General features: G+C 39.6%; 3 protein-coding genes across 4 annotated transcripts in view; all 3 read left to right on the top strand.

Moving 5' to 3' along the window:
- Positions 1-6561, top strand: part of gnas (GNAS complex locus) — a 30586-nt gene extending 24025 nt beyond the window's left edge. The window contains exons 6-12 of the mRNA XM_014991121.2: positions 1600-1654; positions 1975-2048; positions 2202-2260; positions 2360-2480; positions 3023-3153; positions 3918-3985; positions 4120-6561. Of these exons, the coding sequence (XP_014846607.1) occupies positions 1600-1654; positions 1975-2048; positions 2202-2260; positions 2360-2480; positions 3023-3153; positions 3918-3985; positions 4120-4266 (655 nt within the window). The 3' untranslated portion in view covers positions 4267-6561. The remainder of the gene's footprint in view (positions 1-1599; positions 1655-1974; positions 2049-2201; positions 2261-2359; positions 2481-3022; positions 3154-3917; positions 3986-4119) is intronic.
- A 2968-nt stretch (positions 6562-9529) lies between these two features.
- On the top strand, positions 9530-20567 carry LOC106920206 (vesicle-associated membrane protein-associated protein B-like). 2 transcript variants are annotated; one of them, XM_014991088.2, is made up of 6 exons: positions 9530-9798; positions 11201-11353; positions 12325-12428; positions 12640-12720; positions 14269-14400; positions 15194-20567. In XM_014991088.2, the coding sequence occupies exons 1-6, from the start codon at positions 9741-9743 to the stop codon at positions 15359-15361; spliced, it is 696 nt and encodes a 231-aa protein (XP_014846574.2). In that variant the 5' UTR covers positions 9530-9740; the 3' UTR covers positions 15362-20567. The 2 variants fall into 2 exon arrangements, with proteins under 2 accessions (XP_014846574.2, XP_014846564.2); XM_014991078.2 differs by having other exon boundaries at positions 9532-9798; positions 14221-14400.
- On the top strand, positions 20457-26598 carry LOC106920197 (charged multivesicular body protein 4Ba). The gene is made up of 5 exons (XM_014991068.2): positions 20457-20640; positions 23952-24129; positions 24318-24432; positions 24844-24970; positions 25311-26598. Exons 1-5 carry the CDS (start codon positions 20457-20459, stop codon positions 25370-25372), a joined length of 666 nt encoding a protein of 221 aa, XP_014846554.1. The 3' UTR covers positions 25373-26598.
- Positions 26599-27092: the final 494 nt, after the last annotated feature.

The raw sequence follows: 27092 nt of genomic DNA, 5'->3' as shown, positions 1-27092 counted from the left end.
TTTGACCCGTGTGTGTATTTTCCAAAGCCTCTTCCAGAAATGGGAGAGTGGCAGTGAAACGGCAGCAGTTTTTAGAGTTTGGGAGCAAGCGTGGCTGAGACAGAGTCATCTACAGATAAGAGGATGTTTAGAGGAGGAGGAAGTTCATCTTCAGTCTAACTTGTGATGGATTTATATGTTGTCCTCCATTTAAAAAAGAAAAGACTTGAAGAGCAAGAAAATATCCCTTCTCTCTCATCTCCCCTCACATGTTTCAGATAGTCCAGTCCGGCGTTTTGTTCCCTCCCCCGTCTTTCTCACACGTCCAGCACAAAAACACAAACTGATCCTGATCCCTGCTCTTGTTTTCCTTTTGCTCCTCCTCCATCTTCCGTCTCTTCATTCGTCTGTCTGTCTTTTCTCTGGAGCAGCTCCAGCTGCACAAGATTGGGAGCTGATAGGCTATTAATAGCTCCTGCAGTTGGGTCTCCATGGTTATGGCGCTGCAAGCCCAGGTGGCAGGGAGCTATTTTGGAAATGTGCTCCGTACTGTCAGTCAGACGCCACTACGCTTTCATCCTGCCCCCCTGTCCCCTCCTTCTTGCTGATCCAGATTTGGAAAATAAAAAATATATACATTTTCTTTTGTTTTTAAAATTAGTGTAATGTTTTGTGGTTTTTTTGTTGATTATGTATTTTTTCTAATTCCACCAAAATGTCTGTGAAATTAGAACTGCTGTCAGTTTTGTTTGCAGTGCTGTGCAAAACGACTCAAACCCCTTGAACTTCTCCACATCGTCAAATTACAACCACAAGCTGCTTTGCTTTTTATACAGACAATAAGTGATGGACCAACACAAAGCTGAGCTGTGATGCTTACCTTCACAAAAAATGCCGAATAGATCCCGTAGAAATATGGAATAGTCTAATTTCTGATTTGTCATGTTCTAGGAATGTCAGGACTTTTATTACCTTAAAGGTTAGTTTGCTAGTTTTTGCATAAGAGAAAACACAAGTCGTCAAAACATGTTTTTTTTTTCCATCTTATATTTCCAATTTGGTAGAATTATAGCGTTAAAAAAGTATTTTCACTTAGTGAAGTGGGAGAAAAAGCTCCAACATGAATTAAATTATAGTGGATTATAAATGTATTTAGAATCAAAATCAACGGTAGTAAATATGCATAGGGGAGCTCTAGCTTTAGTATAAAAGGAACATTAAAGAGTTTAAGAATAAAAAATGCAATAATGAATGAAATGGATATCCAAAATAGCTGACTTAATCTAAGCAACTTGCATTAATGCAACTTTAAAAAAAAAAAAATTTAAAACGCAAACAAAAATCTCAAGAAACCTAGGAGGGTTTAACTTGTATATGTAGTGGAGACATATGCAAATATAATGTGTATTTAAGTTAAGAATCTGAGTTAGGACCTCCAAATTTATTTACAACTAAATAAGTTAGACGTTTCTAAGCCTTTGAGGGAACACCGTCAGGATGCAGCCATTATTTTAAGTTCAACTGGAGCGGTGAGGTTTCTAACCTCATCATTATGTATGTATGTTTGTGCCTTAAAATGAATATAATTTTCCTTACCCTGCTGTCCGTGTTTCCTCCCAGCTTTCTAGACAAGATCGACATTGTGAAACAGAACGACTACACTCCAACAGATCAGGTGGGTTATTAACGCTTTTCTAAATGCTGGTCCATATTTTAGCAACAAAAATGTGGTGTTGCTGCCAAGCAATTCTCATCTGTGTCAGTGAGTTTATACGTAAAGCTCCGTTTAAAACGTATATATTTTCAAGTTGAGGATCACCAATTTATTTACAGAAATGTATAATCACACCAGTCCAGTCATATGGGGAGTTGCACTCAATTAAAATGTCAAATTCAACAACATTGCGTCATCTGTAGAGGGAGAACATGAAGCCATTGGCAGCAATACATCCTCTTTCAGTAAAGCCTTTTTAATGTTTTGCTTTTCTCCCCCAGGATTTGCTTCGATGCAGAGTTTTGACTTCGGGGATCTTCGAAACAAGATTTCAAGTAGACAAAGTCAATTTCCAGTAAGTCAAAGTCACAAGAAGGTCCAGATTTATCTTTCTGACACTTTCTTACTGCATCGTGGAGAACATCAAGATGAAAACACCAGTTTCTCCAGACGAGGGCAGTGTTGCGCATGTTTTGAAGTCTCCATGTGTCTTGTTTGATCTCCGCAGTATGTTTGATGTTGGGGGTCAGAGAGACGAGCGCAGGAAATGGATTCAGTGCTTTAATGGTAAGATATGTTCATTTCTCCTTCCTCTCACCTTACTTTTTTATTTTATAGTGTATGTGTAATTCAGCTTTTTTTTTTTTTTTTTTTTTCGGTCCACAGACGTGACGGCCATCATCTTTGTCGTGGCCAGTAGCAGTTACAACATGGTGATCAGAGAGGACAATCAGACCAATCGACTACAGGAGGCCCTCAACCTCTTCAAGAACATCTGGAACAACAGGTGATGGCAACAGAAAGTTCACTTTATCTTTTGCAAAGATAATATTTAGTGAAAAATTTTGTCTCCTACTTGCTAGACAGGAGAGCCGATTTTTAATTTGGAGGATTCAGGCTGTTCCAACTTTTTTTTTTTTTTTCCTTTTTACATTTCTTTCTCTAACATATCAGAGCATTTTTGTTGTTGTTGTTGAATTGAATCTAAAAAAAATGCTACAGTACAGGTGGAAATAGTCTTTCTTAGACTAAAGAGTCACTCAATGTATGATTAGAAATATTTGACTATGCAGCAGCGCATTTAATGTCTTTCTCAAGATCAATATTCAAGAATCAGTCAGCTGATTATAAACTGGATTTGAACCTTGCTGATTAATACTGCGGATTTATTTGGAATATAATGAAAGGTATGGAGGAAATGTTGGCACGCGGTCACCATAAAATGACCTGGGAAAAGCTACAAATTTTCGTCCGGAATAGTTCAGAGTTTTAAAGCGGAGGTTGTGTGGGACTCTCGTCGTAACGCTCGGGTTTGTTTCGTCGTTGCAGGTGGCTGCGGACCATTTCTGTCATTTTGTTCCTAAATAAACAGGACCTGCTCGCAGAGAAAGTACTGGCAGGGAAATCTAAGATCGAGGAATACTTCCCTGAATTTGCTCGCTACACTACACCTGATGACGGTAAGGGGGTCAGAAACAGACGCACACTTTGACTGGCTGCACAATGACACCTGAACAAATAAATATAAAGACCTATGCAAATATAAAATACTTTTGTCTGTCAAAACTCCTTAGCTGGCATTTTTTTAATATATATATAAACCCAGTTCAAATTAACTAAAGGAATGCTTTCTTATTGCACTTAAACACTTAAAAAAAGGACGTGAATGATTGTATTTCTGATATTGTATAGATAAGGCTTAGGTGGTTTAATAAAAAAATCTGCAGAACGTGCCTATTTATTTATCCAATAATTGTCAGAATAACCAATAGATAAGTCGATTCGTAAAATAATCTTTAGTTGCAGCCTGAAAAAAAAAGCAAAGAGATATAATTTATCATAACCTGAATATGTGTTAGTTTAGATTTAAATATTATGTATTTTGAATGATGTGTAGTTAAAGTTGGCATAAATGCCAAAACCCTGAAGTAAAATAGTCACGGCAGGATTAGGAATTTGACTCTGGAAAGTATTTTGCATGACAGAAACGGTCGAGAGCTCAGGAGTGTCCCAGTCACTGACCAACGATGCAAATGTTAGTTTTCAAGTTACCTTGTAATTTAAACTTCTGCCATATTGAAACTCTTGGAGACGTGTTCGTTGCACATAATGTCCACAGTATGTACGACGTGTCAAAAGATGTTCTTCCACCCTACCGTGCACACTCCTAATCCCCGTACGGTGGAAACCTCAGATAATCTGTGTTTTCTCTTTTGTCCGACAGCGACACCAGAACCCGGAGAAGATCCTCGTGTTACAAGAGCAAAGTACTTCATAAGAGATGAGTTCCTAGTAAGTCCTTGTGTTGCGCTTGAACTGGGAGTGATATTTTGAGTTGCTATGTATTTTGAATTTTGAAAATATGAAACGATGCCTTCAAGAAGAGGTCGATGACTTTGTGTCATTTTTCTCGCACCGCCTTACAGAGGATCAGCACAGCGAGTGCGGACGGGAGGCACTACTGCTACCCCCACTTCACCTGCGCCGTCGACACGGAAAACATCCGCAGGGTCTTCAACGACTGTCGAGACATCATCCAGCGGATGCACCTGCGGCAGTACGAGCTGTTGTGATGGGATCGCCAAAAAAAACAAACAAAAAAAAACATCGTCTCCGTTTAAAAACAGGAAAAGAAAAAAAAAAAGACACTTAACACTGGGTCTCTGAACTCCCCTCTTCCACCGATGTGTGTTAGTGCCTGCTGCAAAAAAACGAGGCCAAAGTACACACACATGCAAACACACACACACGCACACACACACACCTGTGCGGTAAACACACCATAAACCCAGAGCTTACCCCTGATGCAACGTCCCCATGTGATGTGGGATTTGATGAAGGGGCTTCAGGGGATGAAAAGAGAAGTAAAATAAAGACTCAAACCTCCAGCTTCAGCCATATTCCGAACTCCTCACCTTTTTTCGTTTTTTGTTTTGTTTTTTTAAGTCAAGTATTGTCCCCCGTCACCCTCCTGAGAGCGACCCAGTCTGGACAGCTTAGAGATTTTGTTACATCTCCGTCGACAAAAACCAAGAGAGCTAAAAAAAAAAAAAAAAAAACCTTCTGGAAAGAGAAACTGTTGAAATACTGCAAATAGAGAATAAATGTGTCACCAATAGATCAGCAGAACACTGTATCTAACGAAATAAATAAAAAAACTAAATGGAATTATAACAAAAAAAATAAACAAAAAAAATAAACATTAAGAAAACACACACACACACAAGCACTGTGCTCAGGACTTAACTTGAACCGTGTAACACCAAACCTTCCCGTCGCTCATAGACATCTTGGGATCCGGCGCATCGGTCCTGCTTTCTGGACAGGAAGGCGGATCCTCCGCTCCGTCCTCAAGCTGCTGGGCTCTGTCGAGGTGCCAACTCCTTCATCCGGAGTGAGATTTTGAGGTTTTAAACAGATCGACTAAAACTGACGCTGACGGGGAGGAGACGGGGAGGAGGGGAAAAGAGGAGCTGTTGGTGAGACGAAGCCGGGCTCAGGGCTCGCTGACTCTTCTTTCGGAGCCGTTTCGCCACCCAACTCTGCCTCGTCGACAGCGGAGCCAAACTGAGGAGAACATGTTGAATTTAAAAGAGAGACAGAGAGAGAGAGACAGACAGAGGGGGGGAAAAAGAGAAACAAAAAAATTGCCAACTTTTGTGGAATCAAAGAGGACGAGGCTGCATCCTCCAAACAGTACAGTACCGTATAAATTAACAAGAACTCTCATCCTGTTTTACTGTCTCCACAGCTGTTTTTGTCTGTGTAGACTTAGTGCCATTGTGCCCTGTGTGCTCATTCTTTATCTGTTTTGCCTACTCTCCATCCTTTTTTGTTTTTGTTTTGCTTCTCACCCCCTCTTTTGCTCTTCACCTCTTCCCATCTGCACCTTCCTCAGTGTTTTTTGTTTTAAGTGAAAACTGAAATGTTACAACAACCCAGAACTTTGGAAAAAAGAAGACAGCAAACCCCCCCCACACCCTACACCTCCTCCCACCCTGTCTTTTTTTTTTTTTTTTGTATTCATGTGGTTAAACGCCCCGCCCGCCCGCCCGCCTCCTGCCATTCCTCTCCCATCATTCCTCCCACTGACCTCTCCTGCTTCTTTGTACGTACGTCTTTGCTTTACTGCTGAACTATTATTCTTGTACAGACTGTAAAATGTATTATTTTGTACAACTTTATTGAAGAAAAAAAAACAAGAATTAACTTTTAGAAGATCCCTGTGCCTTGATCACGACTGTACGTGTGTAATGAGCTAAAGTGGGTGTCATACTGCGCTGTATAGCTTGGCCAATCCTCCTCCCGACTCCTCACCATCCTTGCTTTTCTCTCCCCCTCTTCTTTCTTTAAAACCGCCCCTTTCTGTGTCGTCCCCATCTTGCTCTCTCTGTCCTCGCTTTTCCTCCTCAGAGACGACAAAAAAACCATGTGTAGCTTTTGTAGTTTTTTTTGTTTTGTTTTGTTCTCCCCTTCCCCTCACCTCTCCTTCCCACCTCCTCCCCCAGTTCTCCCGTTATGATTTAAATGTCTATTTTTGGATCCATATACCCCAAAAAGATAAATATATGAAATGTATATGGGTTTAAAAAAAAAAGTATTTTATTAGAATCAAATGAACCTTGACAAATTGTACACTTGATAGTGTGCGTATTGCTATAACTTAAATCCTTTCAACTGAAGTTGTGTTCGGGTTTCTTTTGTTTTTCTTCTATTGCAGAGAACGTTTTTTTTTTTTTTTCTTTTTTTTTTTTTCCAAAGAATGCACTGGAGGTGACTGATACCCGTTTCACAATACCTAAATGATAAAAAAGAGAGAAAAAAATATGACAAAAATAAATCGGTTTAGTTTGTTTTTGCAAAGCAAAGGCAGCCTGTACGTTATTGGTCAATCTGTGCCCTCGTCTTTGTTGAATGTACACGTTAAACTTGATTTCACTTTAAGGACAAACCGCTCTAATAAATAAAATTCTAAGAAATATGGCCTGCAGCTGTAGACGGCTACAGGCCGGTCATTTAACCCAAGAAGCACACGCCACTATTTTCTGCTCTCACCACCTGCATTTGTCGTTTTTGCCGTTATCGCTTCATTTTGATGAGTTGGGAGGGATGTCGTAAATCCGTGCCCGGGGAAGTGAAGTTTCCCCGTTGGTTTACCCGACGTTTCCTCTTCAGATACAGAGTCTGTTTATTTCGGCTGGCATCGATGCAAAGTGCATCTCTGACGGGAGCAGAGCAAGTTGCGGAGCAGTAACTGCGCTCGAAGGTTACACTGGTGGTCTCCGCAAAGAAAAATTCAAGTATTTCAGCAAATCGTCTTGAACCACAGCAGCATGAACCTGTGTAACATACTTCACAATATATTTGAATTTGTTTTATGGGAGAGTGGTGGACAATATTTAGGTGCATCTCAAGAAATTAAAAAAATCAAAGTACATTTATTCCGATATTTTAGTTCAGAAAGTGGAACTTTTATAGATTAATTACACAGAGATACATTTCTGTGTTTTATTTAACTTTCTTTTGATTTGTAGTTTCTGACAGTACTTTAATTTTATGGAAGAATAGACAACTTTCACTCCCGACCCCACTAAGGGGCAAGGGTGTAAAGAAAATGGATGGATGGATGTATAGAAAACTTTCACAAGTCGGGTAAGCAGCAAAAATTTGTCAGAGAATCAGAGTTTTGTAACTAAATTTAATTGTGGAAAGTTAAGTGGAAGGAAAAGGTGTGAAAGAATAAATGTCAGCTGCTGGAGTCTGTAAGTGCTGAAAAGATTCCACTTGGACTGACAGCAATGGCAGGATTGTTGTTCAGTGGTTCAAAGTTGTTGTTTTTTTTCAGCTGAAAATAAACTTTGTGTTTCATCATGACCCCAGAATCGGGATGGAGAAGAAGAGGGAACAAGTTGCTTGATGTGCAATATGAATTTTCCACAGGTTGATGATTTTATCAAGGTAAAGGTTGGCACAGCTGTCTACCAAGTAGTTTTATAGTGTTTTATGCTTCTCTCTCCTTTTTTTTGGTTAAAAACTGCATTTAGAGTTTTCATTGGTTAAAAGTATAAAATGGGATATGTATACACTATATAACTATCATCTGAGTGTTGATAATCTGACTTCAACTTGTTGAATTTACTGAAATGAGTTCTAATCTGAGAAAAAAATTTTTTAAGAGATTTTGACAATGAAAAAAGTCAGTTCCTTAAATTTTATCATTTCCAATTAGCTCCAATTTCTTCCAGTACATTTGAGTCATATAGGCAGAGTTACATCCAGTTACATACAGTTGAGTCAAATAAGGTTCATGTTGCGAATTATTCGAATTAGTGTTTCAGATCGATTCGTCCTTACATCTCTTCCTTTTTTTATGCTCAACATCCCTGGTGCATTTAATACTTTTCAAGTTTTGAAAATATAGCTACACAAAGGGAATCTGGGAGTTATATGCGATTTAGAAGTTTGCAATTTAAATTTTTACGGCTGCTTTTGTGAGCCTTAACGTGATGAGGATTTACACAGAAATCTGCGTAATGTCTCAGGGAAGCAGGTGATTAGATGTGATGTTTAAACTTGAAAAGATGTGGATATTAAATCCAGTGACCCTCTTGGCTCCCCATATGACCCTCTTGTCTGCCATATTGCAGCTGGGAAGCTGCGCTGAGATGCAGTTCATCAACACACTGGTCTCAGCGAAATGTAAGGTCCAGGTTTTGTGGAGTTAATCTCAGACATTTGCACTGTGATTTCTACATTTCTATCGCGTCAAATGTCAGCATTGGCAGCTGAGCCCAAAATGATTTGTACTTCATGGCAGAATTAGATTTACAGAGATCTTTTACCACAGGAAAAACAACTATGCAGCCCCTAGTAGCAGTCAAATGACTCACAAGATTAAAAATAAAGAGACCTTCAGAAAACACGCAACATAGTACAGCAATAGAAAGAAACATAAGTTAAGAAGTAACTTTTTTTAAGTCACTGTACATTTAAAAATGCGTGATTGTTCAGGTCAAAAGTTTGTGTTTTGAAAAACCATAAATTTGCGACTTCACGGACCAAGTGAAAGTTCCATTCAGTAAGACTGAAACATGGAAAGTGAGCCAGCTTATTTTAAAGGTTTCACAATTACAGCTAATACAGTAACAATTTAATTTTTACATAAGTATGACAAAATAAGTCTTTAATGCAGAAATGTTATGATATGCCCTACACATTGATAGGGAAGGAAACCACCACAAGAAGGTAAGTCAAAGGTTATATCTGACTGCAGCAATGCTGAGCTCAAATTGTGGCTGGAAAGAAAATTATTTTATGTTGAGAAAATGCCCTTAAAATGATCCAGTTTTCATTAAAAATAAAAATTAAAAAGAGCTTCTTGGTCATTGGTTGACAAGCATAATTTCTCCCCACACAGGTTACACCTGGAAAACTAAAGACATCTTACATAAAAACAAATCCCTATTTTACCCCACCTGGTTTACTCGCAGCATAGTTTTCGTTGCTCAACCATGATGAATATTTAATGACATATCAAGATTTTATCACCAAATACGGCAATATAATTCCTATAAACAGGATTTAATACTGTAATTATGCAATTCCTGCTGAGGTAGCTATTTTACTTAGAAGTGCAGAAAATGAGGTCAAACAATATATCAAAATTATTGGAAATTCCACCAGTACTAAAACTTGCACCGTTGCGGCTGTCATATTATACTGTATTTTATTGTGTTGTTGTGCAGCATTTGTTTCAATAAAGATTTGAATTAAAAAACAGCTGACTTCCTGTTAGCGTAACGCCATGCGACGTCACCACGCTAAGGCTCCTCCTTTCTCTAGTCGCCGCCGCCGCTAGCATAGTTAGCAGTTAGCTTCCAACAGCTGTCGGTGGCACTCAGTCAGCAAGCCTATCAGTCTGAGTGATTGTGCTTCCTTTAGAGGACCGCTGTGTTATCTTCAGGAGCCAGTTGTTTTTCTTTCCTGAGGGTTTTCTGTGGTATTATATTGTTGTCCTCGCCGTCACGATAGACAGAAGTCCTGGGACATGGCCAGACAAGAACAAGTCCTGGTGCTAGAGCCGCAACAGGAACTCAAATTCAGAGGTAACGCTAAGGCGGAGGGCAGGGCCGAAGTTAGGCAGCTAGCTCTAGTCGTTAGCCAGTATCTGTGTCAGCTGTTGGCCCTTTTATTATGTTGTTTTCTCATTGTGTCTTCAAAAGATGGGGGAAATATGTTCTTAGTTGGTGACGAATGAAACAGTTAACCTGTTAGCGTTTATTTGCTCTAACTAGCCGGATAAATTGCTAGCTGTCATTGCAGCGTCAGGACAGGCCGTCCATACCAATACTACAATAATCTTACACGCTTCCTTTACCTTACTATTCATTTTCCGATGATGTGAAACACTCACAAGTTAGCTAATGTGTAGCTAAACCCTTAAACCGGTTTTGTTGTGAACACATGCGCACCAAGAAGCGAATATTCTAGCATTTTCTACAAAGAGTTTGTCATTGCCTAGCCCCATTACCATGCTTATTGCTCAATGACCTAAGCTTGAAAGCCCAGACTGAAAGCTTTATCGTTCACTCTTAATTTCTAAGTAACCCGATTTCCTTCCCTGATTTGCTGCATTTAATCGGGCTTGTTGTGAAATCAGATGTTGCGTGTGTTTTACTAATGATCATTGTTTTCCCAGATGATTGTCGTTGGGCTCTCCTGTTGCTCTGGAAATTGTTGGACTAGCTTCATTGGATCAGTATAATGGGGGGGGGGGAGGTCTCTGATTGATTGTTGCAGATCCTTGAATGCTAAGATGAGCCTAGAGAGGACGCACACGCATACACACTCACAGTTAGTGATGCTTTGTCTTAACAGTGAGCACAGTCAGGTTGTTGGCACCAGATGACCTGAAGTTTTAAACAAGAGTTATGAAGCAGAAGCAGACTTTAAAGGCCAAGAGAAAGCAGAAGGCCTTTGACTCGCTCCGTGTTTTCTGTTGCATTCAATTTCCAACTAAGGGTGGGGCATTACAAATAAATATTAAAGATGCTGCTGTTTTGGCCTCATTAAAGTCTGATTTTATTGGGGTCTGGGGGTTTTTCCTGCACATAAACTGAGAACAAAGTTGTTTTACTAGATCCTTCTCATCTGTGTGTCAAACTGTGTTTCCATGTCTTACTTATTGCATCACATTACATTCTATTGAATGCATTTATAGACTGAAAATGCTGGAGTTTTCTGTGTTGATATATGGATAGAGAAAAATCTAATTTCTCATAATGTACTCACTGGTTTCCTTTTCTAGCAAATTGATCGGTCTCTTTGAGAAAGAATAGCTATAAGTTAATGGACATTCAAATGCTATCCTCTTCATAGCATCTGAAGAAGATGTCTTACATTAAGTTTTTCACAATAGTGAAAATCCAACTTTTACATTTCAACGACTTTCATAACAAACACACAAGTCACCAAGTTTTGTTTTTTTTATTACTATCCCCCCTGCAGGCCCATTTACAGATGTTGTCACCGCCACGCTGAAGCTCACTAATCCCACAGACAGGAATGTCTGTTTCAAAGTTAAGACAACCGCACCTCGCAGATACTGTGTGCGTCCGAACAGCGGCATCATCGACGCTGGAACCTCCATAAATGTTTCTGGTTTGTAAACATATTTGGTTGAATTTTTTCATTTGCGTGGAAAAATTGTCCCAACGGCTCATACTAATAAGATTTAACGTTCTGAATGGAGTTTTAACCTGATTTGGAGCGCGAAATTTGCTATCTAAAGAAACATTTGATTCTGCTGAGAGAACAAAATGTTGTATTCATTGATTATTTCATCCTAAAAATATATATATTAGTTCTGCCTAACGTGCAAAGGTACAAGAATTGGCACAATACAACTTTTACGTTGAAGTCTTGAAATGATGCATCCTTTTTTTTAAGCAACCTTTTATTACATAAAATGGCAGAATTCACCAGGAAGTATAAAAGTCTTAAACCATTTTTCTTTTAATATTTTTTTATGGTCTTCAGAAGTATGGTTTCAGGTTTTCTGAATGTGTTTCAAAGCTGTTGCTGTTTTTACTGTGATTGCTTTTTCCCTCAGCTTCATCTCATCACTTTAGAAGTTATACTGTTTGTGCTCGTTTTAAGCAGCTTAACTCAAACTTATGAATTATTCAGACATAAAGCCTCCTAAACCTAATGGATAAACCAGGGTTATAGTATCTATGTGTAATATATAAGAAGGAAACAATTTTAAATGTATTTTGTAGATGCCTTCTTGCTGGCCTCTTCTTGCAAAGATGCAGTTTCCTCCAAAGTCTTTAGCTCTATAAAAGGCTAGACCACTTTAACACAAGATCAACAAAATGATTACAAATGGCTAAAAAACAGAAAGTACAAGTTAGGTTTTTTCATTGTTTTTAGAGCTTTCATTTGTGATTGTTTTCTTGTTTTTTTATTATAAGCCCATGTTTCCAGTGTCCTCAACTTGTCCTCTTCCTGTTAGATTTAGGGTCTGTTATTATGATTTCAAAATGTTTCCTTATAAAGGATCTATATATTTCCAAGTTGCAGAATATGAGCAGTATTGATTGTATTTCATCGTCTCCTCTGCTCCACAGTCATGCTGCAGCCGTTTGAGTACGACCCCAACGAGAAGAGTAAGCATAAATTCATGGTGCAGTCCATTCTGGCTCCCAGAGACATGACCGACATGGAAGGAGTTGTGAGTATTAAGCTTTCAGTTGATTCACGAACCTAAAGATGGGTTTAAACGTGGCTCTGTCTCTTTCACTCTGTGCATTCATCTGAAAAAAAAAAATGTGCAGAAATGTAGTTCTGTTGATGTTATCTAGAGTTGAGGACAACAGTTTAGCTGCTGCAGCATCAAAGACGTCTGACTGAGCAACAAGTGAATCCTGTTTTTGTGTTTGCAGTGGAAAGAGGCCAAACCTGAGGATCTGATGGATTCAAAGTTAAGATGTACGTTTGAGATGCCTCTAGAAAATGACAAAACTGTAAGTATGAGTTACAGGTTTTTTTTTGTTTGTTTTTTTTTCCCCACATTCATATATTTTTGCTCGCCACTGCATACATTTTGGTCAAATACAGATAAGTGTCATTTTTTGTCATTCACACGATCCTGAGAGAAACGGATGTTTCTCTAATGACTTCAACAATAAATGTCACATGTTGGTGAAATAGATTTTTGTCATGTTTTGATTATCGTTCCAGTGTCCCGAGTCATTCATTACATGATGTTTGTATTAGGGGTTGCACCAGTTAGTCGACTATTTGATTCTTTTCTCTGCAATGACTTTTTTCTGGGCCAGTCGACTAGTCGCTATCACGTGACAAAACAGATTTTTCCAAGGAAATGAAAGAAGGTGAACTAGGCGAATTTGTCAGAAAGCTCAAATTGTATAAAAATGTAAATAATTTACCACAGAGAAACTGAAAATGTCAGCATAGGTTACCGCAGTAGGGGCGTTGCGTGGCGCAGTGGTTACCGCATATAGAGACTTGAGACCGCGGTACTCTGGAGTCCAACTCCCATCCTCGGTTCGGTGGGCCCATACCTCTCTCTGCTCTCTCTGCCCCCTTACAGTCAGATTGCTGTCAAATAAACTAGTGCCGGAAAAATTCTAAAAAAAAAAAAAAGACTACTGGATTAATGTGCAACAATGCAGCATGATGTCAGGCTTTTTTATCCCTCAACTACCCCCAGCTGATCAGCGTCACCCTGCGTATTGAAGCTTCTAACCTGGCAGCTTTACGCTCTTATAAAAATATGGTTTGACAACATCTGGAAACTAAGTCCAAATTTCATCCTGAGGGTCTGATAGAGGCGATCTCTGCCGCCGTCTGCATGTCGGTTCAGAGAGCCGCTGCTGAGTCAGCAGAGCGTCCTGCTGTGCATCGGGCGGAGGAGCAGCAGGAGGCTTCGTTGAATTCAACTGTAACCAAACGGGATCCGTTCATAATAAGTTTGGTTTGTGATGTTCCAAGCACCATTGTGGTCAGTGTGATAGTTTGACTCCTATATGAGTAACTATCCAGAGATCATCAGTATCAGCCGGTGTTTGGAAAAAGAAAAAAAAAAAGTCAGACCCAACTTTGTGCAACAAACTTTTCTCCGCTGCTCACGAAGAATAATCTGTTTATTGCTCTTTTAATTCTGCATAATAGACTTAGTAAAAGCAGGAAAACGGAATGGGGGCTGGAGGGGTGTCAATATTTTCCGTGAATATAGCTGATAAAGCCTCCAAGTAGTTGTGAAGCATTTTGCGCTTGCGTCACTATGACATCACCGCGACTAGTCGACATCATGATTTAGTCAACCTTAAAAAATATGTAGTCGTTCAACCCCTAGTTTGTATTCATACATGTCTTGTGCCTGGATCTCACTCCCCGCTGCGTCGGCATGTTTTCTTTTTTTTTTCCCTTATTCCACTTCTCCTTCTTCCTCCCTCACCGCCATTCCACCCGCCCGCCCCCCACCCGTTCTCTCTCCGCAGCATGAGAGTGAAAGCATCAAACCTGTGTCTTCCTCTACCTCTGTTAAGACTGAGCACTCTGCGCTGCCCAAGTCAGCCAGCGCCTCCCTGGATGACGGGGAGGTGAAGAAGATCATGGAGGAGTGCAGGCAGCTGCAGATGGAGGTGCAGAGGCTACGAGAAGAAAATAAACAGATCCGGGTGAGAAGCGCTGAAACGGTGGCTCCGACAGGTCCAGGCCGATTCCCTCCTCCCTCCCTTTAGGGAAAAATATATTTCTCAGCCTCAGCAAGGCTAAAGTAAATATTTGGTTAAGTTTAATTTAGAGGAAAACATATATTTATACAATGAATATCAATGAGAGTATAGGGGGAAATGCTGGTATTTCCAGATTTTAATCCATATTCGATTGTCTAAATGTTAAATCCTTCATTTTTTGTCTTCTCCCTTCATGTCTTCATTTCTTTCTTGTTTCATTCCTACTTTTTTCATTCTTTTCTTCCTATTGTACTTCCTTCTGTCCTTTCTTCAGTGGTCTTTCTTTCTCTTCATTTCCATCTCACCTTACTTTTTTTCAAATGTTCTTTTGTCCTCTTTTCCTTCCTTATTTCTCTTTATCCATTCTGTTTTCTTCCTTTCTTCCCCTTGTGCTTCATCCTATCTTTACTTTTGCCCTTTCTTTCTTTCTTGGATCTTTCATGTTTTTCCTTTTTTCCACTCTAACCCAGTTTCCGTTGATTTGGGTCTTTATTTTTCTTATCTCCCCAATGTCCTCCTTTTCTTCCTCCTTTCAATTTTCCTTACTTACTTTCAAGTTGTTTGTCTTCTCTACTTTCCTCTGCCCCTCCTTCCTTGTGTCTTTCCTACTTTTGTTCCTTTCTTCCTATTGTATGTTCTTTTGTCCTCCTTCCTTCCTTGTGGTGTTTGTCTTTTCCTTCCAGTCTCTGGGTTTTGCAGCCTCCAAGTAAGCTTGTGTGTTTCTTCTTTGCTTCAGGAGGACGACGGTGTGCGGAAGAGAAAGATCACTCCGATGGCTGCTTCTCACCCCAACCCCCTGGGTAGCACGGCCATGACGAAGGATGAAGGCTTGAGCACCCGCGTCCTCGCATTGTGCTTGCTCTTCTTTGTGATTGGAGCCATCATTGGCAAGCTGGTCCTTTAGAGACACAGACTGAGCACAGTGACGGACGGACGGACGGACGCAGGAACGAAGGGACGGACAGCGTGTCTTAAAGGGCACGTACCAATGACGGCAACGGGGATGTCTTCTGGGTTTATGTTGATCTGTTTGCTTGTTTTCTTAACATTTAAAGCTTCTAGCCAGGGGTTTTCTTCCTTCAACAACAATTGTGCAATCATGATAAAAACACAGCTGAGGAAAAACAAAAAAAAAGTATAATTTTCCACTGCTGGACTTCACAATTTTTTTTTTTTTTTTTTTTTTTAACTGTGCGACTGAAGTAACCCCAGGCAATAAGGGTTGACGTTAGAGCCGTCAATAGGTTTCAGTGCATGTCAGCCATTCGTAAAATGAGTCAATGCCTCGACTAGTATCATGACATGCTGTAGCAGAGCATGCAGTGTCTGAAAACACAAGCCAACCCAACATAGTTTACAGACAAATATACTCACATAAGCTCTTTGCTGGCTGGAATTTAATTTAAATTTTTTTTTTCCTCTTCTTACCTCTGGTGTTTATTGAAATTATGGTTTTAGGCTGTACTTTAACAATCATAATGGGACTAACTAGTAGAGCCAGGCTGATGATAATCTGTCTTCCTGGTGATTCATCTCTATGGTTTCTCACCGTGATGTTTGCCTCCGATTCAACAGATAACTTTCTCCCAGCTTTTGAAGAATCTAAACAAATTTTCCGGCTCCAGTTCTGGTGGTACAATCCTTACTGGTTTAGCTTGGCCTGGGTTTGTTTTCCACACCTCCCTGCAACAGCTCTTTACTGCGACTTCAGCAGGAGAGGTGTTATCCCGAGTCAACTTCCCACCGCAGCTGACTTCTTGAAGCAACCCTGCTGTATTACTGCCAACGGGATTCTGTCAGAAATGTTACGATAGCTTCTAAACTGTTGATATATAGCAGAAGTCACCTAAGAGAGATTTCTAATTTAAGAGGTGTGTGTCTTCACCCGTCAGGTGACACAGGGGTTCAGTCCCTGGAAGGGCCGCTTGATAAAACATAATAAATATAGAGTGTGTGTTAAATAAGTATAGCGTCAAGAATATTCTCTGCTGAACCTCATACATTTACTCTCTGCCCACTAACTTACACAATTTTGCAGCAGCAACAGCATTGCTAAAAAAAAAATTCTTCAATGTTTTTTATATTCTCTCTACATCGTCAGTAAAACTTCTGATTCTGGTGGTGAGAAATGCAAACTTTCAGGACTGTTTTTCTCTCCCGTTACCATGGTGAATCGCGTTATTTGCCTCCCATTGATGCGGTCTTGGCCGTTTAGCCGCACTCACGCTTAACTCAGGGGTAACTTGACTCAGAATTGAGTTGCCTAGTTGATATCTCCTGCTCTGAAACCGAAACCCCGAGTATCACTGATCTGGGTAGGTTTGTTCAGAGCACCTGCCTTCTGCTCAGGGCTCGTTCACCCTGCTTCCTGAAACGGGGCCCTCCAGGGTAAATTTGTGTTGTGAAGTCACCAGCAGAGGAAGAATTTTATTATACGTGATCTCCAAAGGATTAGAAAGAACGACGTTATTAGTGGCAAACTATAAAGTTTGTATCTAAGGGGAGTTAAGTGTAGAAGGTAAACAAAGGCCCGGTTAAACCACAAGGCTCAGCGGTTTTTTTTGTCGCAGGCTTTGTTTTCTTTTTTTGATTTTTTTTTTCTTTTTTGTTCCCTGCTTTTGATCTTTTCTCTCCGTCCATCTCTGCTTCCGAAAAGGACCTTCCCCATCCTTGCTGTAGTGTGTAGAAGTGGCTTCACGCTGGCTGAATGTTTAAAGTCTTTCATTGATTCTGAAAGTTTCTCACTGGCGTGTCTTTACCTCCGTTATCATGTCTCTTCCACTCGTTATTGATGATCTGACAGGACAGAAGTACAAAATTAATCATGGAAAGACTTTTTGTTCTTTTTCCTGAATGCAAACCTTGTGTCTTGTCTTCTAAAGAGTGACGTGAAAAATGATATATATAAATATATAAATATAAATAAGTATACTGTATGTATGAGCCAGTAGAAGCTGTGTGTGTGTGTGTGTGTGTGTGTGTGTGGATGTTTTAATTTGATGGGGCTGCAAAGAGTTTCCTGTTTGTAACAGAAAATGGGGAATGTTCACTGAAAAAAAAAAGATTACAATTATTAATCATGTTGCTCTCTGTCCAGATCAAGAAATCTGCTCAATCGAATTAAATCTTTGGGCCACTAATAAAGTTATCACTTAATAAAGGATTGTGATGATTAACTTAAGATGTACGGTGATCTATTTAAAAAATAAAAAGCAAAGCTATAAATTAGTTTGATGTCTAGAATCGGTTCTGAAACAGTTTCAATCCACAGCAGGTCCTGCAGACTCAGCTGATGCACTTCTAGGAAATCCAGAGTTAAGAAAATCAGTTTTGTCCACCTTTGCTTTGGTTCTGTTTTTTTTGTGTGTGTGTCTGTGTGTTATCGAAGTTATTTTATGATCTCCAAATATACTGCAGCCTGTATGAAATAGCCTGAATTACGATTGCTGTTTTATAGTTATTTATTAAGTTTGGAAATTCAAGCAAGGCCTGTGTTTTCAAAAGGGACCAGTTTAGTCTTGGGGTTTTATCGGTTGAACTGTTTTGTTTTCTTCATCTCCTTGTTTCTGTTTCCCATCCGGCTCCGGTTGGTGGTAACCGCTGCTTCGTGTCGACCATCATGCACCCACCTTTATAAATCAGTTCTGTTCCAGGAAAAATAAAGAGAAATGTGTGTCTTTTTTTTTTTTTTTGCCTAAAAGATGGAGGTGCTGCAGTATTTGGGGCGTGGCCGTCTGTGGGGACTGACCTGTTAATACGCACTACATTAAAGGAAATGATAATTTAAAAAAAAGGTATTTGCGCTTTAGACCACTCCTGCATTGGTGCAGTCACAGCAGTGTAATCTCACAGTCATCGGATACTCTTTTGTATGTACATATAAATACTCAAAACATATAGTAAAGCAAGAAAAAAACTGAAGAGCCACCATGGATCATGTAGCATCATAATAAATTACAGTAATAAACTCCCCTCATCTCCAGCTGGTTCTTATTTGTGAGTGTGTTTACCCTAAAGGACTGTGGATCCCAGTCTGTGTGTGTGAAGTCATAAATTTAAACTTGGTCATAAATGGGCTGTAAACATTTAGTGCTTTAAAATGATTTTCCCACTTACAGAAACTGGATTGTTTTCTCTCATACAAATGTTTCAGATCAACTGATAATCTGAGTAAATACAGATATTCAGTCATTAAGTTTTTAATTAAGAGGAAAGAAGCTACGCATACCAACGCGGCTCTGTGTGTGACAGAAGTAATTACCTGAGGAAAGAAATTCTAAGAACTGGTTTTTCCACCCTTTGTGGCAACAGCTGCTATCTGCTAGCTGGAAGAACTCCTAAGTCCTTCAGTTTGTTTTTTAGTTCGGCCAATCAGACTTGCACGTGTTTTTGGATCACTGTTCTGTTGCATAACTCAGGTTTGCTTGAACTGAAGCGATAATGTTCTCATTCAGGATTTTCTGCATTCTGCTCGAGCAGAATTCGTGGTTCCATCCGACACAAGTCATCCAGCCTCTGAAGCAGAAAGACAGCCCCAGATTGTCACTCTGCTGTGCTGTGCTTGGCAGTTTGATCTTTTTTATGAGATGCTATGTTAATTTTGTGTAACTGAATGCACACCATTCAAAATGTTCCCCGTTTTGCTTTTCTAAGGTCTTAAAGGATTTTTTTTTAAATATACTTTTTGTTCTATGCTCAGCAGTTGTTTGGGTTTGGGAAATCGCCCATGAAGGCCATTTTTCTGTCTGGTGAATCAGAAACACCGACCTTAACGAAGAAAAGTGAAGTTCTTCACACGCTTCGGTCATTGATGCGATCTTGGTTTGATTTTGGTTGACCAGTAACTTCCTGAGAAGGTTTGCTGTTTGCTTCTGATATGCTAATGATGTCACAAGCTTAAAACATCCTACCATCGCTTCCAGAAGTTTCTATATTTCTTGAACTGTTCCAGTTTGCAATAACAGAGATCCACAGCTCAGGTGGGTAAGCAAATCAACTAATAATGTGCATGCCATACTTTTGTCCTTTTTTTTCTTTTCTAAAATGGGTAATAAGAAAAATACTGTTAAAAGCACGTAAATGTTTATAGTTTATAGTCTGTCACAAGTCAACTCAAAAGACTTTCCAGGGATATGAAACTGAAATTAATGCTGTTGGTCTTCATAAATCCTGAACATACCAAGGACGGGGAAAGTTGATCAACGTTGACAGACTGATGGATAGAGTTAAATATGACCAAAGAAAAGCTGTTAGAAGCTGAAATAAACCAACAATGGAACAATTACCTTTAGCAATGACAGAAATCCTAAACAAACAACCACAGTAATAATGACAGTTTAGATAAAACCAGATTCATGTGTTGGAATGGTCCAGCCAAAGTCTGGATATGGATTCATGTAGGAATAGGAATAGATGTTAACACATGCTATCAAACCAATATAGATGTACAAAGCTGTTTAACATGTATCTATCCCTTAACAATTATGCTGTACTTTGCTTAAATCTGTCATACATTATCCAAATTAAGCTTATATTTCTTTGTGTTGTCTTGTAGACGTATGTATTATCATGCTAATTTATATAAAGATTTTTTTTTTCCTTTTCATTTTAACTTTTTAGGTTTGATTTATTTATTTTCATGGAAGCGTCATTGTGTCTTTTCCGCATGAAATGTTTAATGTGAATAAACGTTTAAGTTCACTTTACTACTGTGAATGCGTTTTCAAGGAACGCCGTGTGTACCTTTTTGTCTGTTTAGCAGTTGCGATAATTATCCAGCAGAGGGAGAAAGAGAGCCCAGAGGCGACGCCCACTACTGTTGTCTAGCAACAGACGTCATCGGGCCTAATCCAGGAAGTAGAAAAACATCAACAATCCTTCCAGGTTGGGCGAAGTGTTGGGATAGGTTTTAGCGAGGTGGCCTTTCCAGAGCCTGGGTTTCTCCTACGCTCTGCTTTATTTAGCCATTTTTACAGCGAGGGTCCTGTAGCAGCTTAGACATGTCGTTGTTCGGCAAGATATTTGGAGGAGGTGGAAAAGGGGGAAAGGGACCGAGCGCACAGGAGGCGATCCAGAAACTCCGTGAGACGGAGGAGATGCTAACGAAGAAACAGGAATTTTTGGAGAAAAAGATCGAGCAGGAGCTGCAGATCGCCAAGAAAAACGGCACGAAAAACAAGAGAGGTGAGACAACGGTGTTATTTCCATCTACTATCTGACTTCTCGTGGTGAAATATCAGGTCAACCAGCACAAGTCAAACGTTAGCCAGCACCTTAGCATTTTTGGCTAACTTTACGTCGCCATCGTAAATGTTGGCTGGCTTTATTTTCTGAGGTCGACACCCAGGACAGCTGGTTAAATGACAGGCTGGCTTTTTTTTTTTTAATTCATGTTGAGTTCATAATTTTTTCCACTTAACATCCATGTAGACTCATATCCCTGTGATGATATTTGCGGTGAATTAGTGAGTGGTTATTTAAAAGCCGGAAAAAATGGTCAAAGGTGTTCCTTACAGATTGCCCATGAGGACACAAAGTCTGAGGGCAAAGGTTGACGGATGTTAGGGAGGTGGGCGTGTTTCCACCCGGATCAACACCTCTACCTGCTATGTACACTGTTATAAAGGCCCTCTAATTTTATTTTGACATAGGTAACCTTGAAAGTATCTGACAATTGAAGATAATAATCATGGCAATATTGTATAACATTGTGTCAAAGATTTTTAGCAACAGAAATGCATACTTTCATGATAGCCTTATGCATTTTAGTATTAGTACTATTATTATTGGTTTGTTTTATCTTAAGAACTCTTGCGTGAACCAAGAACTTACAAAGTCTGAAATGCATGTATCTTTAATTAAGGCATGAATGTGGAGAAAATGTGAGCTGGCCTTAACATTAATTCCAAGTCTTACATTTTGACTATTTAATTTCATATACGTCTTTTTTCTTTTTTTTTTCTTTTTTCTCGTGGGATATTGAGTTTGAGTCGCGCGCGCACATCTGCATTGCTTGTGAGTTCTCGAGGTGGAAGAAGCTTCCGCTAACTTATGGTTTCCATCTTAGCTAACTGCTAATATATCTTTGTTAGCTAGCTAATTTTTTTTTCCTATCATGGGTAAGTACAAATTTATCGCCAGTTGACTGGACGACCTTCGTCTTCACCACTGGCTCACTTCTGTTGCTAACCCATAGGAGGCTTGGCGCAATCTCTGAAAAAACCGTCGTCACAAGAATTACATTTGAACATGATCATGCTGTTACACCTCAATTTTCCCTTTGCAAGACAATAAATGCTGTTTCTACTCTATTCTAAAATGTATTCAGGTATATGTTGGAGATGGTCAACTTACCCCTTTTTATGTATTCAGATGCATGTATCTAATCTGAATCAAATTTTTATTTAACAAACTAGTGCATTAAATAACATCCTGTTGGTTAGTGCAACCAAGAAAAGAGTTTAGTTTTAGTGCATTAATTAAACTGGGATAAAATATTTTTTTTCAGCTTTCTATTTGCACATCACTGATCAAGGTTTATCCAGTTAAAACTGGCAGATCCTAATATCTGGCTGACAGACTGATTCGTCTCTCATCAAGCTGAATTCCACTGGCTCATTAATTAACATTATTGTCAAGATGATTGTTAAATGAAAGCTCACATTTGGGAGAAATGTACAAAGAACAGCACAGTTGTTTGTCCTGATGTTTCTACCTGACAATAGGAGGAGTTGTAGCTGGTTAACATTTGTTCTGAGTGAAATGAAAAAGTTCCTGCGCCGGCCGGCCTGAATACTTTCAGTGCTTGGCCTCCATTGTAATTATTTCCTGCTCCGGCGCAACAAAGGTTGGCACAATGACTCAGCCTAGGATGACGTACAGGTGTTGTAATGCTGTGGGTGAGAACTTCATTTTTTCCAGTTTGTCATTTTTACGACTCCAGGCTAAACATAGGAACAACCTATATTTTTAGATTCTGACTCATTTAGGTTCTAGTACTGCTAAAAGTTTGGATCAGACAGCAGGCTATAGAGCATCACCTCTAGGAACCGACTAGTATCACTATCTTGAATGAAAACACCACAGCTTCTTTGTATTCAAAACAAAGATGTGTAACATGATGATTTAACATTTATTATCTAGATTTTAAAACCTACACTGGAACTGAACTCTACAATAAAAAAAACCTGTTAATAGTGGTGAACAAAGAATATCTAATGTATAAAGTGTCAGGTGAGGTCATCATCACAATGAGAGTTACTGAGGTCTCATGTGTTGTTGACTCACCTTATCATCTAAAATAATGACTCAGCATGATGTTAAACACTGACAAAAACAGAATACAAGTTAAGACCAAAACTGACCTCAGTCTGCATACTAAGGTAAAATCCACCCATCGTGGGTAAGTACAAGATGTACTTTGAGGGAAATCCACAAAAGAAGATAACTAATCTGTAACCAGATGAAGGAAAATCTTTCATTAAGTACACGTGTCTGTTGGCAGGAAGAGATCAAGCTGTGCTTTTTTTTTTATTGTACTTTTCCATGAAGTCTAAAGTAGAAGCTGACTTTAATTTCACTACACAAATATCTGTGTCTCGATTTCTTCAAGACGTCCTTTCTATCCTAATTGGGTACATTTGGCTTCCGGTAAGGCTTCGGTAGTGGTGTTGTTTCTTTTTATTGATAGACCATATGCAGGGTACACTGACTACAAGCCAACAATCAGAAAATAATAGTACCAGCATGGCATGTTGAGGTACTGCGCCCAGTTCATAGGTAGTGACCATTTTTTGTTTGAATACTGCAAATAAAGGCTGCAAGTGCCACCCAAACCTTCTAAAACCACTTTTTAAAAAAAATATATTTCACACTGGAAATATTGAAAATACATTTACTACATGTGGGATTTTTTTTTTTCTAAACTCTCACATTTAGAAAAAAAAATCTTCTAAAAGAAATGTATACTTTGCACAAAATTAAATGACAGCATCTGGAAACATTTAATTAGAAACCTAGACGTAGGTTTAATGTGACGAAATAAAGACCTATTTCTCTTTAGCTCTCGTCAAAATCGGAAAAGTCAAGAGAACATCCCGGTCAAGGAAGGTAGATCATGAGTCGCTCTTAATAAATCAGAAGTTGCTTCTATTTTCAGTCGGAACATGCATCAAAAAGTTCATAACAAGCGGAGGTGTGACAAGAAATGATGGGAATAAAATAAACTCACTTTTGAACAGACCCTTAGCACAGATAGCAATAATTAGTCACAAAATTGCCAGAATTGCAAAGAATCTGGGTTTTTTTTATAAAAAAAAAACAGATGCTTCATAAAATAGTTTTTTTTTTTTAAATACCTTTTTAGGTTGTCTGAATAAAACTCCTCTGGGAATAAATGATTCCTGATTCTACCACCTGAGAACTGCTTGTGTATCCATGTGTGTGCCTCTGCCGATCCTGACGCCAATCTCCCTGCGCTCTGTTTTTTCCCTCAGCGGCGCTGCAGGCTTTGAAAAGAAAGAAGCGGTACGAGAAGCAGCTGGCCCAGATCGACGGCACGCTGTCAACCATCGAGTTCCAGAGGGAGGCGCTGGAAAACGCCAACACCAACACGGAAGTGCTCAAAAACATGGGCTTCGCCGCCAAGGCCATGAAGTCCGCCCACGAAAACATGTAAGCGCAAACGTAGCGATTCGTGGCCTAATTAATGAATTACGTCTGAGGTGAAATGAGATGAGGCGTTGTTATTGTTCCCGCCACATCAACGTTTTATTTTGTTGTTTTTCCCTTTTTTTCTTTTTTCTTTTTTTTTTGCTTTTACCTTTTTGTGAACGGACCTTCTTTTCTTGTCGTCGCATCAGGGACATCGACAAGGTGGACGACCTGATGCAGGACATTACCGAGCAGCAGGAGCTGGCTCAGGAAATCTCCGACGCCATTTCTAAACCCGTTGGGTTCGGAGAGGAGTTTGACGAGGTGAGTCGGTTCATCCGGTGAAGCAGAACTCGGAGGGAGCCGTTTCACCGGCCAACATGGCGCCGAACGGAGTTGAACCCTGTTTCTTGTTGCTCTGTCTCGGATTGGCCTTGAATCTAAATGCGCTTATTCATAGAGTAATTCAACACAGCCGAAGGTATTCAGTCACCAGGATGCTCTGAATGAGTTCTTTCTTAAAGTCTCAGTCAGCTGACCTGAAGTATCCCGATTCAGGATTTTCATTCAAGGTTTCCCTCTTTTAGGACCTTGTTAAGCTCAGTTTGATGCTCTGTCTTTTGCGCTCACTTTCACCCTTTTTCCGTGTTTGATTTAACTTTTGGATTAAATCTCATTCTTCTTGGCGGGAGGCAGCGTTTGGTTTTAATCTTTGCTGTTGATCCCGTTTGTAAGGATGAGCTGTTGGCGGAGCTGGACGAGTTGGAACAGGAGGAGCTGGACAAAAACCTGCTGGAGATTGGTGGACCGGAGAACGCGCCCCTCCCCAACGTGCCTTCTACTTCATTACCGTCTAAACCTGGTGAGGCTTCTTTTATTTAATCTTTAGTTAAATAGGGTTATGATTCGGGCTTGTTTGTCCATCTTCAATCTAGAAAGGTAACTGTTTCTGTTAGTCTGATGTCTCCTGTCATTTATCATTGCACTGGATTTTAAATATTCTCAAATATTCAAAAATCATCGCACGACTCTTTGTTCTTTCAAATTAAAATCCCAATGAAGAAAATTAATCTGGAAAGAATTGAAAACTTCTACCAGAAACCGTACAGACTCGTCACAGTCACGTCTAAAGCTGCGACTTTGAACAATAGAGCTGGTTTTCATATGCCTAATTTAAAAAAATTAATTATTTTACCTCGTAGCCAAGAAAGAAGAAGACGAGGACGACATGGAGGACCTGCAGCGCTGGGCGGAAGCGATGTAAACGCAGCATCCCGTCACATCGAACCTGCGTCTGATTGGGGGGGAAGAGGAAGGAACGACGAGGAATTGGATAGAATGAACTGATCGGATGTTGAGTGTTTTCTGTGTGTCTGAGGAGAGTTGACGTTGTGTAACACTACAATTAAGCAACAATGCTGTACTTTTTTTCCCCCCTCTCTTTTTTTAAATTATTATTATTGTTTTTGCCCCCTAAAGAAATGTGAAAACCCTGAGCCGGTCGGTTCCTAATGAGCCGGTCAGGTCTCAGTGTCACCTAGATGATTTTACCCCTGATTAAAAAAAACAAAAAAAAACAACAAAAACACCTTAACTCTCCCGTATCCAGGCGGGGCCATTTCATTGGAAGCAGCTTTTGATTGGCGCGCCAAGATGTTCAGAACATCTCAGGCTGATGGGAGAATTTTCACAGAGGCTAAATCCACAGAGATCTTGTTCCAACGTTTGTCTTTGTGTTACTCACTCCCTGATTATAATTTTTTTCCTTAACTCCCTTTGCTTTGTTTTGGTTTTTCATTATTATCGTTATTATTATTACTTCTAAACTAGAAGCATGCAGTGGGCGAGGATTCTCCAGAATCTGTGTGTGCGTTTGCAAGAACCGTAACCTCTTTATTTTGTCTGAAGCTGCGGGGGCTCTGACCCTCCTCTTTACCTCCTGTCATCGTTTTTAGCCCCAGAAGGCGTCCTCGCCAGTGGTTCTCGTTATTTGGTGTAAATATCTCAAATGTATCTCTTTTTCATATACTGTGTCGAGAGGTTTCGGCTGAGGTCGCGTGAAGCATGCAGAGAGAAGGGAAGTCACGATACTGATCCCACCGCACGACTTGAGACCAGAGATGTTTAACCTAACACTTTTCATCCTGCTCTGTCTGTCTTTGTCCTTCTCATAAGGGTTTTGTTTCAAATTGTATATTGTTAAAAAAATAATAATAATAATAGTTATAATAAACTATTGTCACACATTATTGGTTGCATTGAGGTGGAAAGTTCTGCTTAGTCGATCCACTACATCTGCATTTTGGAGTTTAAAAGGAATCTTTTTTTTTTTTAAAGTCACGACTTACTTTTTTTTCTTTCTTTTTTTTGTTACGTACAAAAGAAAAAAAAACACACACAAGGACAGATGGGAAAGCATGTTTGCATTTCTATGTTTTATTTATCCAGATGAGAATATTATTTGCAGAATCATTAAAAGTTTACAATTCCTTTACTGTTGTGGAAGATGAATCTCTATCAAAGGTTCACAGTCACTCTAATACCTAAAGTAGAGCGGAAATAAATGTCTCCGGTTGTAGATTATGGCTAAATCAGCACCGCTGAATGGTTAATGGACCGAATTTATTCACACACACATTTATATAAATCAGTCGTAAGCTTGGGATTAAGTGCCTTGACCAGTGGCACGTCGACATGTAGTGGGAGGAAGCTGGATTCAAACCCGAAACTTTCCAAGTGTAAGGCTGCTTCTCTTCCCACTGTCGTCCTTTTTTTGCCTGTCATTTTTACAGCCTGAGTAAAGGAATGTTTCCGCCCACGTGAGGCAACCAGAGGTCAACTCTGTGCGAACCTGAAAGGACCTAAAGATTGTCAGAGTGCAAGAAAAGTCTAAAATCATCCTCTTGTACAAGTAGCGATAATATTTTAGGGTTTACCTGAACTCAAGTCGTTTTGTTTTTTGGTGTTTAAAATGATTGCACATA

The sequence above is a fragment of the Poecilia mexicana genome, unplaced genomic scaffold (genome assembly GCF_051168715.1).
Source record: "Poecilia mexicana isolate PSO_F unplaced genomic scaffold, ASM5116871v1 scaffold_7, whole genome shotgun sequence".
Lineage (NCBI taxonomy): Eukaryota > Metazoa > Chordata > Actinopteri > Cyprinodontiformes > Poeciliidae > Poecilia > Poecilia mexicana.
The sequence above is the reverse complement of the archived record's forward strand: the minus strand, read 5'-3'. Positions and strand labels throughout refer to the sequence as shown.

Coding starts and splice junctions, on each gene's coding strand:
- LOC106920206 (XM_014991078.2), top strand. CDS start 9,741: ATGGCCAGACAAGAACAAGTCCTGGTGCTAGAGCCGCAACAGGAACTC. Junction 12,721..14,220: donor CTCTAGAAAATGACAAAACT/GTAAGTATGAGT, acceptor CTCTCTCCGCAG/CATGAGAGTGAAAGCATCAA. Junction 14,401..15,193: donor AAGAAAATAAACAGATCCGG/GTGAGAAGCGCT, acceptor TCTTTGCTTCAG/GAGGACGACGGTGTGCGGAA.
- LOC106920197 (XM_014991068.2), top strand. CDS start 20,457: ATGTCGTTGTTCGGCAAGATATTTGGAGGAGGTGGAAAAGGGGGAAAG. Junction 24,130..24,317: donor AAGTCCGCCCACGAAAACAT/GTAAGCGCAAAC, acceptor TCGTCGCATCAG/GGACATCGACAAGGTGGACG. Junction 24,433..24,843: donor TCGGAGAGGAGTTTGACGAG/GTGAGTCGGTTC, acceptor CCCGTTTGTAAG/GATGAGCTGTTGGCGGAGCT.